Genomic DNA, 17063 nt, shown 5'->3' on the forward strand with positions numbered 1-17063 from the left:
CTGAGTTGGCGGAGTTTGTAACTGTATTATTTATTTTCCCTGTTTTCAAGGCAGACTCCTCCCACGCCGCCTTGCTTCACTACTCCGTCCAGTCAGAGTGGACTTGCTCTTGCTAGAGAGAGCGTGCAGTCGCTCCGCCCCTTATTAAAGATGGCAGCAGGTTACACACACTTTCATCTGTGTATTATTTTCAACTCTTCCAAGTATTAATTGTAGACTTTTCAAGTGTGTTTAACATTTAAAGCTGTAATAAACCAGCTAAATATTACGTTTCAGTCAATGAAGAGCCTGGAAAACAAACTTGCCTTATACTATTTTTATAATTAGTTCATATCAACCTCATATTTTATTTATATTTATTTTGTCTTCTTTAATTTTATATAGACTATATAATATATGTATGTGTTTATTTATTTTTGTTTGGTTCCTATTTTCTCTAAATAACTATGAGCATGCCTTTGATCAAAAGGAATGTAAATTATTTGATAATGCCTTTTTCTTAATTGAAAATATTCAATAAAACACTTCAATCATTTTGTTTTTACTGTAATTTGCCCCCAAAAACCTGCTTAATTATGTCACTGGAGAGCCTTGAAAAATAACATAAAGTAAACTAAACTTTTCAGTAAATAAAACAACAAAATTGTTCCTGTTAACAAAAAAAACAATTAAAGTATTTAAAAACTGAATAATATATTTGTTTACGTTGTTGTAAAATTTCTAGACTAAACACAAAAGGTGTTTTGTGCATTTGTCAATAAAAAACCTGTGAACATATTTGCTGGATTAAGTTGTAAAATGCTTTTTTGCAAGTATTTAAAAAAAATCACAAAACTACATATTATTACTTTATGTTCACACTTTTCTTGCCTTTGAGTCTAAGAAGGAGGCTGATTGGAGGTTGTCAGGGCAACAGTAAACAACCACCACTGACACGGGTGGTTCTCAACTGGCATTGAGGTTTAAACACTTGTGGATATCAGCTGAAAGGACGAAATCTGTCAGAGTTGGCCGACTACGACGTAACCGGTTAGTAGGCTACAATTTGTTAAATCTTTATTCTAAATAGATATTAGAAACAATTAGTCTTAAACCCCACATGGCCAATAAGTGCTCCTCTAGTTTTACATGTGAGCTGTGATGCTGTTTATAACAAATTTAAAGGTAAATACCAGGAGTTCAATAAACATTTAGGTTGGTGCGTTTCCACTTAGATCCGTAACTTAAGGAAAGTATCACACCTTCTCTGGTGTTGGGTGGAAATCTTGCAGGTGGAGCCAAATTCTCTCCTGCAGAGCAACCTGACCCAGTTATGTAGCAGGTAAACTACATGTGGACAGGGACCGAGTAACAAGACTTTTCAGGAGTTAAATGAAAAAATTTTGAAAATTGTGTCTATACAAAAACTAAATTTTTAAAGTGTGTTCACAGCTGTTTAGTCTTAAAAATGCTGTGTGACTATACCCAACGACGGATAAAACAAACAAAACTTGCTTCTCAGTGCTGGTGCCAGAATGGAGCCCACTGGGTCTGGTCGGTCTGTCCATCTGAGCCAAGAGACTAACGGACACGGTTCTCCACATCAAAGCGGTGAGTAATCTGACTAAATCTCTGACAAATTATGATTTAGTCGATTATTTTTTCTTGCAACATTACTCACAGCCCCAGGTTAGCTTCGTTACTATCAGTCACTGCACTCAGATTCTTAATCTTGTGTTTATTAGTTAAAAGGACAATCTGATATCGGTTTAACTTTGTGCTTCTCTCAAAAGATCAGAGAGGTCACATCTACGTGTTACACCTCCTTTTTTTACACCAGTTTGACCTTTCGCATTCGTGCAGATGAGATTGGGAATGCTGAATTAATTATGAAGTGACAAGCAGGACACAGGGTCAAATGTTTAAATGCAGTATCCCTGAATTAACAATTCATGATTTCATGCTTTTTGGATTCAAACATTCTCCTTTTTATCTCTAGCATTTCCAACATGCAGCTGGCTCACATGCATTTTGTTGCACCAGATATAAGAAACCCAGATGCATGCCAATAGTTTTCATGCACGCCTTAAGACATCCCTGCCAACACGTCTTTAGCTGCTGTGAAATCCAATTTGCTCCCTTATGCAGATTTTGTTCCCTGGTTTTTTTGCTTTTTTGTCACGTTTAAATGTTCCAAATCAATGCATCTCAGTCTCAGAGAATAATAACCTGAATAAATACTTTTCTTAAATGAATTTTTTTATTAATTAAATCATTATAAAAGTTATCCAAAGCCACCTTGCCCAGTGTGGAAATGTCATTGAGCCTTAAACTTAATTACTGTTTGTGATAACTGGTGATGAGTCACTGTGGAAGAACTTTGTCCCACTCTGCAGAAAAGTTTTAATTCAGTCACATTGGAGGGTTTAGCATAAAATATTGTGTGGTTAAAGATAAGGAATTGGTGCTAGGCTAATGTGAATAAGTGTGTCTGTGTGTCAGTAGCACATCCCAAGGTCAAAGCTAGCCTTCCTGACCTTCATCCAGGCACACAGAAGTCCGCCAAGGCCTTAGCAGTCAAAGCTATCAAGGTGAACCCACATTCTTGAGTGTTTTTAAACCACGTTTGTATGCAATCACATATATTTCATTAAGAAGTCGTTGTCTGTCTGTTTGCTGTTTCAGATGCACAAGATATTTTCCATTCAGGGCCCATACCCAGTGATCAGGGCAGCTTTGAGGGCTAGAGGCTGGGTCGAGCAGCCCCTGCAATGCTCCAAGCAGCCGCGTCAGAGCCGTGGGAGCAGGTCCAGTTCAAATGATGTCTGCACCAGCGATGATGGTGAGCTAAACGGCGTCAGAAACGACGTTACTGTCACCAATCGGTGCACCTATCCATTTATGTCCTGTGATTATGATTAATCACTCATAGATAACACAGACTATGCTGAGAGAGAACAGGAGCACGACGAACTACACAGTCTAGTGGTAAAAACAACACATCAGCAATAACAACATCTCTAAACGCTCCCAGATTTTAGTCCTCATCCCATCTCTTTCCTCATTTTATAGTCTCATTATGTGCAGAATGAAATGGTTTATTTCTACTGGCTGAACCGCAGAAATGCCATAGACACCACCTGCCTGCAGAAAAAACAGATCATAAATCACTTTGCAAGGACAGACAGCTTCACCACCAAGGTAAAGTAACTACCTGTGCTTATCCCTTATTTATTCTGCTGTCGCGCTCACCTTCATCACCAATCCTCTCTTCTAAAGGTTGGGTTGTGTATGAACTTGAGAAACCTGCACTGGTTTGCTACAGCTGACCCTGACACCTTCTTCCCTCGCTGTTACAAGCTTACAGCTGAAGACGAGAGGCACGCTTTTATTGGTTAGATGTAGTTTCGTCTGAGCTTGACCCTTGAGCACTCCTCCATCAACATGCTTCTTTTAACCTCCGTCTTCTGTGTAGAGGACTACCGACGAACAGCGTGCACCAGTCTTCTGAAGTACACTGTGGAGCAGGGGCAAAGCGAGGAGACAAATCCCAACTCTCAGAGTGTTCAAGGTAGGATCTTCTTTCCCATGACTGTGTTCTTAATCAGCCTACTGTAACAAAAAAGGCTTTTTTTCTCCTGTACTTCCAGGTCAGAGGAATGGGAAAAACAAGGAATTTAATCCGCTTCCCCTTTCCCAAATGGTCAACAGTGCGCTCGTTATATGCCATGAGTACTTGGGGAGTCTGGAGCACAGTGACATCGACACAAACACAAAGTCATTTACAGAAAAGGAGTGGACAGAGTTTCTCAACAGTTACTACCTTTTTGTTCAGTGAGTGTGCATCAGTGTGTGCTTTGTGAACATCGTTGAGCATCTCCACAGCTCTATTCTCCCTCCTTCAGTGGTAGAGCACAGACCAAGATCAGTGAGGATTTGTTCAGCTGCTGCAAGGCCATGCTGCAGAGACTGGAGAAAGTCAGTCCACAGTTAAGCATAGGCGGCATGCAAAACCTCTGGATCATCAAACCTGGAGCAAAGTCCAGAGGCAGAGGTACAGACCCAGATGCAGTCAGATGCTTCACTAATGTCTGACTAAGTCCTAATGAACAATTGTGTTTACTTCTCAGGTATTAAATGCATGAAACGTCTCGATCAGATCCTAACGTCGGTGGACGTCGATCCAAAACTTCCCAGTAAAGACAAGTGGGTGGTGCAGAAGTACATCGAGCAGCCCTTCCTGGTCCATGGCACCAAGTTTGATGTGCGACAGTGGTTTCTGGTCACCGACTGGAACCCTCTCACTGTGTGGTTCTATAATAAGTGCTACTTACGCTTTTCTACACAGCTTTACTCTCTTGACAAACTGGACAGGTAAGACTATGCACTGATGAGATTCATTTTGAAAAGTAGAAACAGGAAGTGAGAGAGCTTGTCATTTTTGGCGGTGGGTTTGATTCGACATGAATCACAGCTGAGTATTTTTAGGACGGTGGGTATTTGATGCTTTTGTCATATGTGACAAGAAAATTCAAATTTACTTAAAAACTAAAAATAGCATCTGAGACTACAACCCATCCATGCGTAAACTGTATGAAGCAGAGAGCTGATCAAGTCAGGGGTGTGCCAGAAAACGTGAAACATTGAAAACTGAGAAGTAACCATGTGATGTTCATATGTTCATCATATGAACATCACATGGGTATTGCATTTTAACAATGAGTATTGTTAAAATGCAATCTATACCCTGGTTAAGAAATATATGGCCAGAAAATATCTGTATCTATAGTCATTTAGTGTAAATAACCACGAGTGCGCAGCTGCATTTAGTGAATCAACTCAAAAGGACCCTGAAAGGGCAAACATCAAGCTCTGTCCAGAACCTTTGCTGGACACGTGGAGATACGGCATGGCCATGATGTGATTGGACTGTTTCAGTGATGGGCCTGGGGGTCCAGGGCTTAAGGCAAGGCAGCTGTATTGGTATACACACAGGCAATTCAATGTGACAGCACAATTAAAATACACAAAAAAAATTTAGATCAAATTAAATTACACAGATTAATTTGAAGTTGAAGAATCAGAAAGCAGGCAAAGTTAAAGGGAGAGCAGTTACAGTGCAGAAGGGGCAGCACAAGAAACATTCATGCAGAGGCTGATGGTTTTCAGTGGTGATTTAAACCTTACTAGAGAAACCAGTACGGTGATCACAGATGGTAACGTTAATGTTATTTTTTCTCTTTTGCTGATTGAGGGTTGTGTTTTGTCCCCATGCCTTCGCATGTTTTCTCTGGGTACGCTGGCTTTTTCTGATATTCCACATGTTAAATGAAAGCCTAACCACCTATAATTAACAAGGTGTTTTCAGATGGGCCCTGGCTTTGTCCATGATGTGTTTTTACCTGCTTACTTAGTAGTGGTTTGCATTAAGATGTGCTGTTCATGTCGCTGTATAGCAGATTGATAACAGACTGCATGTCTTTCAAAAACCCTTCTTTGTCTTCTTTTAAATATTGTACTCTTTTTCTTTATATTCAGCTCTGTGCACTTGTGCAACCACTCTATTCAGAAAAGCCTGAGTCCTGCTCAGCAACGCCATCGAGGCATTCCAGCAGACAACACGTGGTCGGATGAGCAGTTCCGGGACTTCCTGGCCAGCCGAGGCCAGGAAGCTCTGTGGGAGACTGTAGTCGTCCCAGGAATGAAGAAAGCTTTAATCCACACCTTACAGACAACACAGGATGCGACAGAGTCTCGCAAAAATACATTTGAGCTGTTTGGTGCAGATTTTGTGTTTGGTATGATGTCTTGATTGAACATGACACACAATATGCTATTACACACTCTTCATCTGGCTTTAATTAGCTGCAAAATAATCAAATCAGCGTTAGACTAAACTACGTATTTTTTAATGTCTAAACCAAAAAAGTGTTTATTATGTGTGTGCATGAGTTTAATAACAGTTCTTTGGGCTTTTGTGTTTTTCAGGTCAGGACCTGCATCCCTGGCTAATTGAAATCAACTCCAGCCCCACCATGGCTCCCTCGACCACTGTGACCGCTCGCCTTTGCGCTGCTGTGCAGAAGGACACGTTACGAGTCATTCTGGACCGAAAACGTGACTGCACTGCAAACACGGGAGACTTTCAGCTTATATATGAGCAGGTAAAGCGCCAGTGTGCACACAGGTGGTGCAAGCAGCAGTTCTAATGTAACCTTTTGCCTGCAGGCAGCAGTGGAAGCCCCAGCCTACACAGGAGTCAACCTGCGCGTCGAGGGCCTCGCTGTTCAAAGGCTCTGCCGTCTTCCTCCACTGGGGTCGTCCCGTCATTCAGCAGCAAAACGAAACAGAAAGGAAAACGCTGTAGCAAAGAAAGAGACATCTTTGCTTAAGGTGTCTGTGGAGAAAGAGGCACTGAAGAACAACAAAGTTCCTCTTCATCCAACCAAGATCAAACTCAACCTGCCAACGACAGTAAACAAGTCTTCTTTGAGTGAAAAGTCACATTCTGAGTCAAACTGGAAGAGACAAGCAGATGTTAAACATGTGCATCTGGACAGCGTTCAGCTTTCGATTACAGAGAAATACAAAGTTTCTTTGCTCCAGGACGCGACTGCTCCTAAACTTCCCAGATTAGCAGTGAAGCACTTTGCAAATGCATAAGAAAATAAAATAAAAACCTCCACGATTTTACATTTTCTATTTTTTGCCTACCGACACCAAAATAAAACCTGAATTAAATTTTTTTTATATGCTGTAAATTATTTTTGTGAGGTGGTGTTCCAGTGAATTTCCTGACGACATGTATTTAAGGTGTTTGTACTTTCATCTTTAGAGTTATATGATCCTTCTCAAACTGGCGGTGATCAACAGGGTCCTAAGATGTTCCGGTCTTTGCATGAGTCACTGGGAACAGTAAAATCAGGAGAGTCCAGTAAACAAAATGTTTGGTGGATGCACAAAGTCTAATTTCTATTCTTAAAAATGTATGTCTTACATTTAAAACCGTCTTGGAGAGAAAAGAAATTTTTGAATGATGCACAGATGTGCAAGCTCTTTTTTTGGTTAAGCATCTATAGACATAACTCTCAACCTGATTATAAAGTAAATTAATAATGTAAAGAAGATTTAGGTGAAGTGGGATTCTAAAAATGTGCAAAATATTGCTTATTGCAAAAATTTGGCAACAAATAAAATCAAAATCAATAAAAAACATAAAAAATGTAGAAGATCCCAGTTAGTTAATAATTTCAGGTAAAATTAAAACATTTGTATTGTTTCAACAGGGAAAAAAAGCTAAGAAATTATGGAATTGTAATAATTTTGATCAAATTAAAAATAATAAATAAATTGTCATCTGCAAATTCAAGACCTTGTAAGGTGAGATGGACCCAAAACATCTATCAGTTGTAGACGTATCTCCAGTGGAGACTTTCTGATGATTTTGATACAATCAGTTTGGTGGTAATGGGCTATTTTGCTAACAGAACCCACACAGACACAGGCAAAAACATTATCACTTTTTTGTTAAGCAGGGGGCTAAAAATGTAGCTAACAAATGTGATTTTATTTTTTAATTTGTTTGCATATTGTTGGACTCTGCAAAAAGGTTTGCATGTAGAGTAGTGTTTATAGTAATAATAATGATAATGATAATTTAAATAATTGTATTTATTTGATGGTATAAATGTTAAAAAGTACGTTCATTAGATGAAAATTAACATTTTAAATCCAGTGAAAGAACTCAAAGCTTCTACCAGTAATACCAAGAATGACCACTTGGTGGCGGTAACAACCAGTAAAAATCAAATACAATTTCGTAGAAGAAAACCGCTGCCTTCTGAAACGGAGTTGAGAAATGGCGGCGTCTGTGTGCCGAGTTGGAAGCACCGTGGGTCGAGCCCTTGCCAAAAGTCGCAGTGTGAGTATCTATAAAAAACGAATGAAATACCATCACATTGTGAAATATCTAAACCGGATAGCTGCTGGTTGAGCTGGAGGACTCACTGAGTCGGAGGAAGTTAGCTAACCGGTTAGCATCACGTAGCCTCCCGTAAATGAAGGTCAACTGACACATTGAGCATAGCATTTATAACCTTTGATCAACATTTAGAATCCACTTCATACAAAAGATTGGTCATCATTTTAGTCATTCGTTCGCTACCACTTAGCTAATACTATTGATGTTCTTGATTTGTCCTCGCTACAGTGTTGGCATCGCAGCAATGTTGTTACAGTGGCTTAGGTTTCGTGGTAGTTTGACAAAAATAATATTAATATTTCAAAGTGGCAATGAGATGGATGATTAGCTGAGTCTAGTGAAGGGCTCTGTGTTGTTCTGTTATCTATACGTGTAACAACCAAATACTAAAACATTTTTAACGTATCCAGAGTTGCAGGCAGATGGGTTAGCAATGTAAAGATGTCTAGACCAGCTCAGAACAAACCCTCTGGACTGTAAGGTTCTGGGAGTGATTACCTTAACACCCTACACGACTTAGTTTGGTATAACTTAGCAGACATGTTCGTACAATTCCAATAATTGCTTTACACCTTCTATGCACTAGCTGTTTAATCTGTTGGGCAGGGTAGATCACCCTACACTAGGCTTTCATTTGTTTCAAATCTAAGAGCTCTTTGATGGACAAAACCAAATGTGAAATCGCTGAGAGGAAACACACACACACACACACACATACCAAGTATTGGGTTTAATATTTAAAAGACCAATTTATAAAGTAAATGGCCAGTTTTAAGTTTCTTCTAATTGCTAAATAAAATGTACAGGATGGTTTCCATCTAAATATTTTTTCCACTTTTCCTTTCCAGCCTGTTCTGCTGTCTTTGAGGCGTGGCCAGGCTTCAGTCAGCTATGCACAGAGCCTCTTAGGAGCCCCTGAGACCCAGCTCACTGCCCTGGACAATGGTTTGAGGGTTGCATCTGAAGATACTGGACATGCAACCTGCACTGTAAGAACACACTAATATCTTCCTTTTAATATTTTTTGTGGGGAGAGCGTTAACTGAAGGTTGCGGTTCACAGCGATCATTACATTGTAATGCTTTTCTTTTTTCACAGGTTGGACTGTGGATTGGTGCTGGCAGCCGTTATGAGAACGAGAGGAACAATGGAACAGGCTTTTTCCTGGAGCACATGGCTTTCAAAGTAGACTTTGTTAAAGTTTTTTTTTTTAAATTAAATTAAATTAAATGTACCACAACCAATTTGCCCTTCATTCACTTTATTTGCTGACTGACATGTTATCCACATGTCAGTCACCTAAGCCTTAAGGTGCCTTCAAATGCAATGGGATTGAGCTTTATGTTGCATTTGCATTGTCTGGTTGTGATATACAAATATTATGATCTCTGGTGACTTTTTAGCTGCAGCTAAACACAGTTTAAGCAAGAGGTCGTAAATCAGAAGGGGTTGAAAGAGTAAAAAAGTTCCACTGCAAGAAAAATCACAAAAAACACAAGAAGGAGTAATGTAGTTATCCAACTTTTAAACCACCTTTTATTCATAACATTGTCGAAACTCTTGCACTAATGCTTTGAAAGTTTTAAAACATTAAAAAAATTGCTTGTCTGCATGGGGTGTGCAAAACTGTGCGTCTTCAATAACATTACACAGCATTTTATTGGTTACAAACACACACATGAAACATTCGAAGCTAACTTAAATCTGTTAACAGCAAAATAATTGATCAGAATCAGAAAAAAATGTTGTTGATCTCAGAGGGAAATGAATGTATCCTAATTTTTCATGCGGGATCTTAATGTACTCCTGTTTTTTTCTTGTTTTCTTGTTTATTTTTTGCACATTTAAAATGGTAAATGGGTTATTTGATAAGGCACAGCCCTGGTATTACTCAGACTCATTGATTCATGTTTCCTTCCACCCTGCAGGGAACTAAGAAGCACACCCAAACAGCTCTGGAACAGCAGGTGGAGTCTATGGGGGCCCATCTGAGTGCCTACACCTCCCGCGAGCACACTGCATACTACATGAAGACTCTAGCCAAAGATCTGCCTAAAGGTAAGAAAGCATGTTTATTGTTGATCTTATTTAATTGACTGTAACCTATTTACATTTGAAAGATTTAGAATAAACTATTGTCACAGTTACCGTACGTCTCTTTTCCAGCTGTGGAGCTTCTGTCGGAGGTTGTTCAGAGCTGCTCACTGAACGAGGCAGAAATCGAGCAGCAGAGGGGCGTGGTGCTGCGGGAACTGGAGGAAGTTGAGAGCAACCTGCAGGAAGTTTGTCTGGACCTGCTGCATGCCACCGCTTACCAGGGCACTCCTCTGGGACAAAGCGTGATGGGCCCCTCCAGCACTGCAAGGTGGGCGCAGCTTGGAAGTTTATGCGCAAACCTGTACATTTATACCCTTGAATGGCACAATTAAACCATCTTTTACCACAGTGTCATAAAATCTGGATTGTTTTCTTAGTTGGTCTTTGTTTTCACCGCTCACAGGAATCTGACCCGTCAGGATTTAGTTGAATACATCAACATCCATTATAAAGCTCCTCGTATGGTGCTGGCTGCAGCTGGAGGTAGGCTGTCTGGTCTGGTTTCTGTTTTTCACCAGATGGCTCGTTTTATTTTCTAATGGCCGTGCTTCGTCCACAGGTGTTAATCATGAGGAGCTGGTTGGTTTGGCCAAATCTCACATGAGTGGTGTGTCTTTTGAGTACGAGGGAGATGTTGTCCCGGTATTGTCCCCCTGCAGGTTCACTGGTAGTGATGTAAGAACAGGTTTTTCTTGCATCAATTGTGATTCTGTGACTTAAACACATTGGTAGGAGCATTTCTTCCAAAGTACAGTGTATTACGTTTTTCTGTTCATCCCCAGATCCGGATGCGTGATGATGCCCTGCCTCTGGCACACGTCGCCATCGCCGTAGAGGGCGCTAGCGCTTCTAGTCCAGACATTGTGCCCCTTATGGTGGCCAACGCCGTCATAGGCAGCTATGACCTTACCTATGGTGGTGGAAAGGTAAGTAACGATGGAATTGTTTCCCTCTTACATAGTTCTACACCACACTTGCTGCACTTCTGGAACACTGCTGGGAGTAAATAAGCTGTTAGGTCACTTGTATAGACGTAATCTACATAGATATGAATGAAATTGCATTGTTGCAATAGTCTTTTATTTAGAAAACTACAGAAGGTCTTACATTGAAAGCGTGTGTGATTTCCTATCTAGCCCTATGTTAACTGGACATCGTTATGTCCCAGAAACGACTCGCCACGAAAATAGAACCCGATCCTATCTTTAGTGGCGCAGCGCGGCTTGGCGCTTCTGGGATGCGGTTGAAAACTTCCGCGTCGCGGTTGGTTTGAATCACCCCCACAGACTATAAGATTCATTTGAGTCATTGCCGCTCTGCTGCCGCTCCGTGCTGCCGATGCTTCCCGTGTGAAGGAGGGGTAAGTGTGTAGTTTTAAAAAGACCATTGTAACTGGAATAAAATAAATCATTATTGTGATTCAGAAAAGTCCCTTTTGAGCTTTGCCCACGTGAGACGTTTAGTGTCTTATGTGGCCATTAAAAAAGGTACAACAAAGTTCTGTCTGATAGAGGTGTGAATCTTCACTTGTCTCCCGATTCGATTGCGATTATTGGGTCAATGATTCAATTCGATTTGATATCCCGATGCATCACGATTATTTCTTATGAATTTGTTTTCATCGATGAATAGAATATGTCAGATAATTGCTTTTTATTTATTATTTTTAATAAAAAACGTAATTGACACAACCTGCCATCCCTCAAAAACTCTCCATTCACAACAGGTTAGGACAAAACATTTTAAACATTTAAGAAGATTTAACAAAGTAAAACATTCTGTTTCCTCGTTCAACACCACGCCTCAGGCTGAAAAAAACACGCTTTGCAAAAACTCACAAAATCTGAAAAAATACTGAAAACCTACAGGACACATAATGTAATAATAAAATACATAACTGGTTCATATATGAGTGTTTAATGTCTCTGAGCAGCTTTAGAGTCAAATATTTATGCCACAGTTCAAGGGTGTCAGAAATAACACCAAATGAAATGTTTGACTTAGTTTTTTTTATTTGAACCCAGCGGTTCATTTCTGAAGTGTTGGAGAATGAATCAAGTTCTGTTTGATGCAGAAAATAATAAAACATAAAACAAATTCTAAACTTCCAATAATATTTAAGATGTGTGTTTTATTCTTCCTGATAATAACACCAGCAGAAGGCTGTGGGCTGGATTAGGATTAAATTATCCAGCTGATGGATCTCTTTCACTAACCAGCTAACTACAAACCTTTCCACTAACCTGTCCTGTGTGACCCTCACCATGTAACCCTCATGTCCATGCTGTCTCTGGAGGAGTAGATAGGAGACAAGACCTTCTGTAATCTAAAATGAACCAAAGCTTCCTCCCAGCTTCTCTTTAAGCTGAATTTAACATCAGTTTATCATCATGAAACAAAAGAATAAAGTGGAACAAGAACTATCTTCTATTTCTCTCTCCTTTTAACTTCTCCGTGTCCCTAAATAAGAGACAGACGGTTACGCTGCAGCCGCCCTGATTGACCCCGCCCCCTCCCCAAGACCGGATCTCCCGGCATCACAACACTCGGTCTGACTGAGCGCTTCGAGGAGAAATAATAATTAAAATAATATAATGCGTTTTTGGAGCATCGGTTTGGAGGAGCGTCCTCCGATCCTCTCTCTTGTGGGAGCAGACAAAGTCTCTCTATCTCTATCTATCTATATCTCACTTGCTGTGCGAGCGAGTGGAGCGCGCTGCCTGACAACCCGCTCAATTAACATAATTCACGGCCCAAATCCAACAGAACCGGTCGGGCGGATTCGGTTCCGGTTCTGTCTCAGGTTACAACTCCAGCGCTCAGCCCTGCAGAACCACATTAAGGCGGAACTACTTGGTAAATGTGGAGGACGCTCACTCTGACAGATATGGATGCTGCGCTAGTGACGCCGTTAAAAAAAACAAAACTACGTTCCACTATAATCGATTACGGCGTACTCTTCTACGATGCAGAATCGTTTATGTCCGCTTCCCGATGCATCGATTATTTGATTATTTTCCTCAGCTCTACTGTCTGAGCACGTGAGTCTGGGCTTTTCCCTCTGCTTCCAAACCTGTCGGGTAGAACACAACACAACAAATTACAAGCTGCAGAAAGACCCTTCTGTGTCTGTGTTAGGACTGCTTGATTTTGGAAGCAAATGCATCACAATTGTCATTTTGGCATTGCAGTATATTTATGCATTTACTCATTGAGCTGGGAAAACAGACTGGATGTGTTTTTGTTTTTCACATGAAAACAACGCTGCAGAGCTGCTCGTCAAAATAAGAGCACCACACTTTGCATTTTAGGATCTGCGTTAATTTTAACAAAGGTATTTATTGTTATAGGCTGGAGTTGTATGTTTAGAATGATTAGCTTCAGATATTTATGTAACCAACAGTTTGGTGAGACTGCAGGTTGCGAGCGGTGCTGCTTATAGGGATTAAAACTTGACTTTGTCAATTATGAGACCAAAACTGCCTTTATCATTGTAGACCTGATGCAGACTACCATAGAAAAATGCCTGTGTCATCTAATTAGGAAAATAAGAGTAAATAGTTTCATAACGTTCAACCTTTATTTCAAAACACACGTCGACACCAATGAATTAAACTTAAATAGTAGTAGATTGATCACGTGACGACGGCCAGTGCTGCTGTATCAGCAGAGGACAGCTGGAGGATGCACATGGGTGTGTTGAAGTAGGAATGTGTGTACAGATATCTCTGGGTTCTTCGCCAGAGTGTGTGTGGTGCCATAATATAAACATAATGGTGTGTTTTACCTTTATTTACCTTTTTATGACTTTAGTTGTGAAGACTCTTCAGACTAACTTGTTCTTCCCTCCTCTGATGCAGCACCTGAGCAGCCGTCTGGCTCGCATCGCCGTGGAGGACAAACTGTGTCACAGCTTCCAGGCGTTCAGCTCCTCCTACAGCGACACTGGCCTGCTGGGCATCTACTTTGTCAGCGATAAGCACCACATTGATGACATGATGCACTGGTCCCAGAACGCCTGGTAATTCTGAGTGACAGATGAAAGCCAAAAGGTTGCTGAATTTTAGACAAATGATTTAATTCTTGTGTTCTTTCCTCTGCAGGATGAACCTTTGCACCACCGTCACAGAGAGCGATGTAGCCAGAGGTCGGAACGCTCTGAAGGCCAGCCTGGTTGGACAGCTCAATGGTACGTGATCTAACATGAACATCTGCAAAGATCCCATGAACTGGAAGTCACCACCCGCTACTGTTACAGGAACAACACCAATCTGTGATGAAATTGGCCGACACGTCCTGAACTACGGGCGTCGTGTCCCTCTTGCAGAGTGGAACGCTCGTATCGATGTAAGTGAACTTGTTATGGTGGCGTGGAGCGCTCAGACGGAACCGTAGCTCTCCTTTGGGATCACGTTCTACTGACTCTGTTCTTCTTTAGGCCGTTACCCCCAGTGTGCTGCGTGACGTCTGCTCCAAATACATCTACGACAAGTGTCCTGCTGTGGTAGGCGTCGGTGAGTTCTGAGTACTTTTAGTCTTCTAGCAGCAGACGTGGTCATGATTGTCTAACCGGTACCTCTGTTTGTCTCCATCAGGCCCCATCGAGCAGCTGACGGACTACAACAGAATCCGCAGTGCTATGTACTGGCTCAGGTTCTAAGAAAACTAGTGGTGTGGCTCTTTGTGTTTCCTGTTGGCTCTTATTTCCCTCCTGGACCTCACCTCTCTGGCCTGATGTCATCAGTAGAGGAGTGAACACCTGAATATGATGCCATGATGGCTCAGGCCTCCATCCATCCTCCTTCCCATCTGACTCCCTCTGTCCTCCCGCCCACTCAGTACTTAAACATGCGAGGGGGACAGTCTGGTCACCTACTGGTTATACTCACCATACCATACTGTGTTGTAGACGGAATAGCAGTCGGCTCACACATAAGAATGATCTAAATGACAGTCGGTATGGAGGAAGAGTATATTTATAAATTGCTGGAACATTTAGTTTCTGTCCAATAATGTAAATAACAGAAGCTGTCATTCTGACAAAAATAAAAGCAAAAAAACTCAAAAATGTGTCTCGTTTGTCTGCTTTTGTGTTAAAACATTTTTATCTTTTAAAAAGACAAAAGTGCAAAGATTGTATTTTATTTTGTTGAATTGTTTTTTCAGGAACTGTGAAAATATTTTTCAGCATCAAACAAACGTTCTCTAATTGTTTTCATTTAGAAAGGGGGAAAAGCTCCAACCCCGATGTGAAGTGTTCACAAGTCTGCTGTTAAAAGAACAAATCGGAACGGAAATGAGCTCAAACGCAGAGCGGTGCTTCTGTGAAATAATCGGGCTTATTGTGCAGGAAGTTGTGAAGATGAAGAATAAAAATTAAATCATGATGTCACAGATAAGCAGTGAAGCACATGGAGAATTAATTTTATCTTCCAGAGTTCCTTTCACAGTTTTGACCAGGACTGGATAAGAGCAAAAACAAGATGAACGTAAGAGAAGTTTCATCTTGTGAGCAGACATTAGAATATATAAAGCTTTTTGTGTCAGATGCACATGTAGGTTGTGTGTGCTATAGTAATTCATAATTTTTATTAAAAGCCATTCTTAAACAGTGGTTCCCATCCTGGGGTCCGTGGCCCCCTAAGGGGGTCCCCACAGTTGTGTCTGCTTATAAAAATGACATTCATAAAATTCCACTAGCACATTCAATAGTATGTTTGACATAATTTATACATGTGTGACTTATGTGGTTGTTAATGATGAATCTGTGGATCTGAGACGTGAACCCAAAGTCCGTAAGGCTCCAGATTTCTTCGTCCTGTTGGATTTATTTGCTCCCATCATTAGTCGGATGAAGACGAGTCCTTTGATGGGGCGGATGGGAGGTGACTCAAGAAGCAAAGCAGGCTTTTGTGTTTTTTAACTCTTCTGTGCCTGAAGCCTCCTCTTCATCTTTGTGGCTCATCTCTGCTGAAGATCATGTGTCCAGTTTTCCACTTATGTCATCTTTAACCCCCCTCCCCCCCAACAACATAAGGTAATAAATCATCTTATTATATGATATTAGATAATTCTTCCGTCATTACAAATTTGAAACCAGAATGATTATTCTCTTTTTCTGAACATAAATTGCACCTTTGTAAGCACACTTCATTCACTCCTCATATCTGCAGCATCATGGGTTTTTTTGATGTGTGAGCAATTTTTAGATTAATTAAACAAATTCACAAATTCTAGCAGCTGGTCGATGCTGAACTTGGGACACGGCTGCGCCGTCTGCTCCGGCTCTAAGCTGTAGCATCTCTCCAACTCATTAAAGGCAAGCTATTGTGATTAGCATCATGTTATTTTTAGAAAGACGGACAGCAGTGGATGCAAAGGAAGTGAAACGAAACAAGGGGAGGGCACTGGGGGTGTGTGGGGAGGTAAAGAGGAGAGGAGGAGGAGATAACATTTCAGAGAGAGAAGTGGCAGAGGACCACAGTGGACCAGCAGCTGGTTGTCTAGACCAGTTCAGGGTTGATCCTCCACAGCCGGGACACAGAGGACAGGTGAGCCCCACCAGAGGACGGACAACTGCCTTTTGGACAAGCTTGTAACTTTTCACAGTGGTGAGAAAGGGTGAGTAGATGTCTTCCACCACTCAGTAACAATCTGTCAAACTTAGAAATGAATGATTAAAGAGAGAGAGCATCGTGTTCAGAGGTTTCAGAACATTCAGAATTTGAACTTTTTTTTTTCCACATATAGGCACCAGTCACCATCGGTCACCAACAACAGGCACAATCCATTTAGGAATATTAGGAATTCCATCTCACAGCAGGTTGTTGTTTATAATAAGTTTTGGCCGAGACGTGTGATTCTTCCCTGTGCAGACGATCCTGACCATGAGAAGTGTGTGTTTCTGCCTGGCTCTGCTGCTGCCCTGGTGCGTTCAGAGCCAGAGGGGCCATCCAGCTCTTGCCCAACTGGACGAGGACACGCAGAGGGATGTGCTGGCTGTTGA

At 41.1% G+C, this 17063-nt stretch overlaps 2 protein-coding genes across 5 annotated transcripts; both read left to right on the forward strand.

Moving 5' to 3' along the window:
- The first annotated feature begins 42 nt into the window (after positions 1 to 42).
- ttll3 (tubulin tyrosine ligase-like family, member 3) lies at positions 43 to 6672 on the forward strand. 4 transcript variants are annotated; one of them, XM_054751705.2, is made up of 14 exons: positions 43 to 160; positions 1502 to 1590; positions 2482 to 2570; positions 2665 to 2821; positions 2912 to 2967; positions 3052 to 3180; positions 3259 to 3373; positions 3455 to 3550; positions 3630 to 3813; positions 3885 to 4033; positions 4110 to 4353; positions 5518 to 5777; positions 5968 to 6143; positions 6208 to 6672. In XM_054751705.2, the coding sequence occupies exons 2-14, from the start codon at positions 1515 to 1517 to the stop codon at positions 6640 to 6642; spliced, it is 2166 nt and encodes a 721-aa protein (XP_054607680.2). In that variant the 5' UTR covers positions 43 to 160; positions 1502 to 1514; the 3' UTR covers positions 6643 to 6672. The 4 variants fall into 4 exon arrangements, with proteins under 4 accessions (XP_054607680.2, XP_015814747.3, XP_054607686.2 ...); XM_015959261.3 differs by lacking the exon at positions 43 to 160 and adding an exon at positions 705 to 1029; XM_054751711.2 differs by lacking the exon at positions 43 to 160 and adding an exon at positions 708 to 1029 and having other exon boundaries at positions 6212 to 6517.
- Positions 6673 to 7776: 1104 nt separating this feature from the next.
- uqcrc1 (ubiquinol-cytochrome c reductase core protein 1) lies at positions 7777 to 15125 on the forward strand. The gene is made up of 13 exons (XM_015959260.3): positions 7777 to 7900; positions 8809 to 8949; positions 9059 to 9145; positions 9889 to 10018; positions 10127 to 10325; positions 10461 to 10540; positions 10617 to 10732; positions 10840 to 10983; positions 13918 to 14078; positions 14161 to 14246; positions 14316 to 14404; positions 14496 to 14571; positions 14653 to 15125. The coding sequence occupies exons 1-13, from the start codon at positions 7838 to 7840 to the stop codon at positions 14715 to 14717; spliced, it is 1437 nt and encodes a 478-aa protein (XP_015814746.3). The 5' UTR covers positions 7777 to 7837; the 3' UTR covers positions 14718 to 15125.
- Positions 15126 to 17063: the final 1938 nt, after the last annotated feature.

The sequence above is a fragment of the Nothobranchius furzeri genome, chromosome 3, assembly GCF_043380555.1.
Source record: "Nothobranchius furzeri strain GRZ-AD chromosome 3, NfurGRZ-RIMD1, whole genome shotgun sequence".
NCBI classification, from domain to species: domain Eukaryota; kingdom Metazoa; phylum Chordata; class Actinopteri; order Cyprinodontiformes; family Nothobranchiidae; genus Nothobranchius; species Nothobranchius furzeri.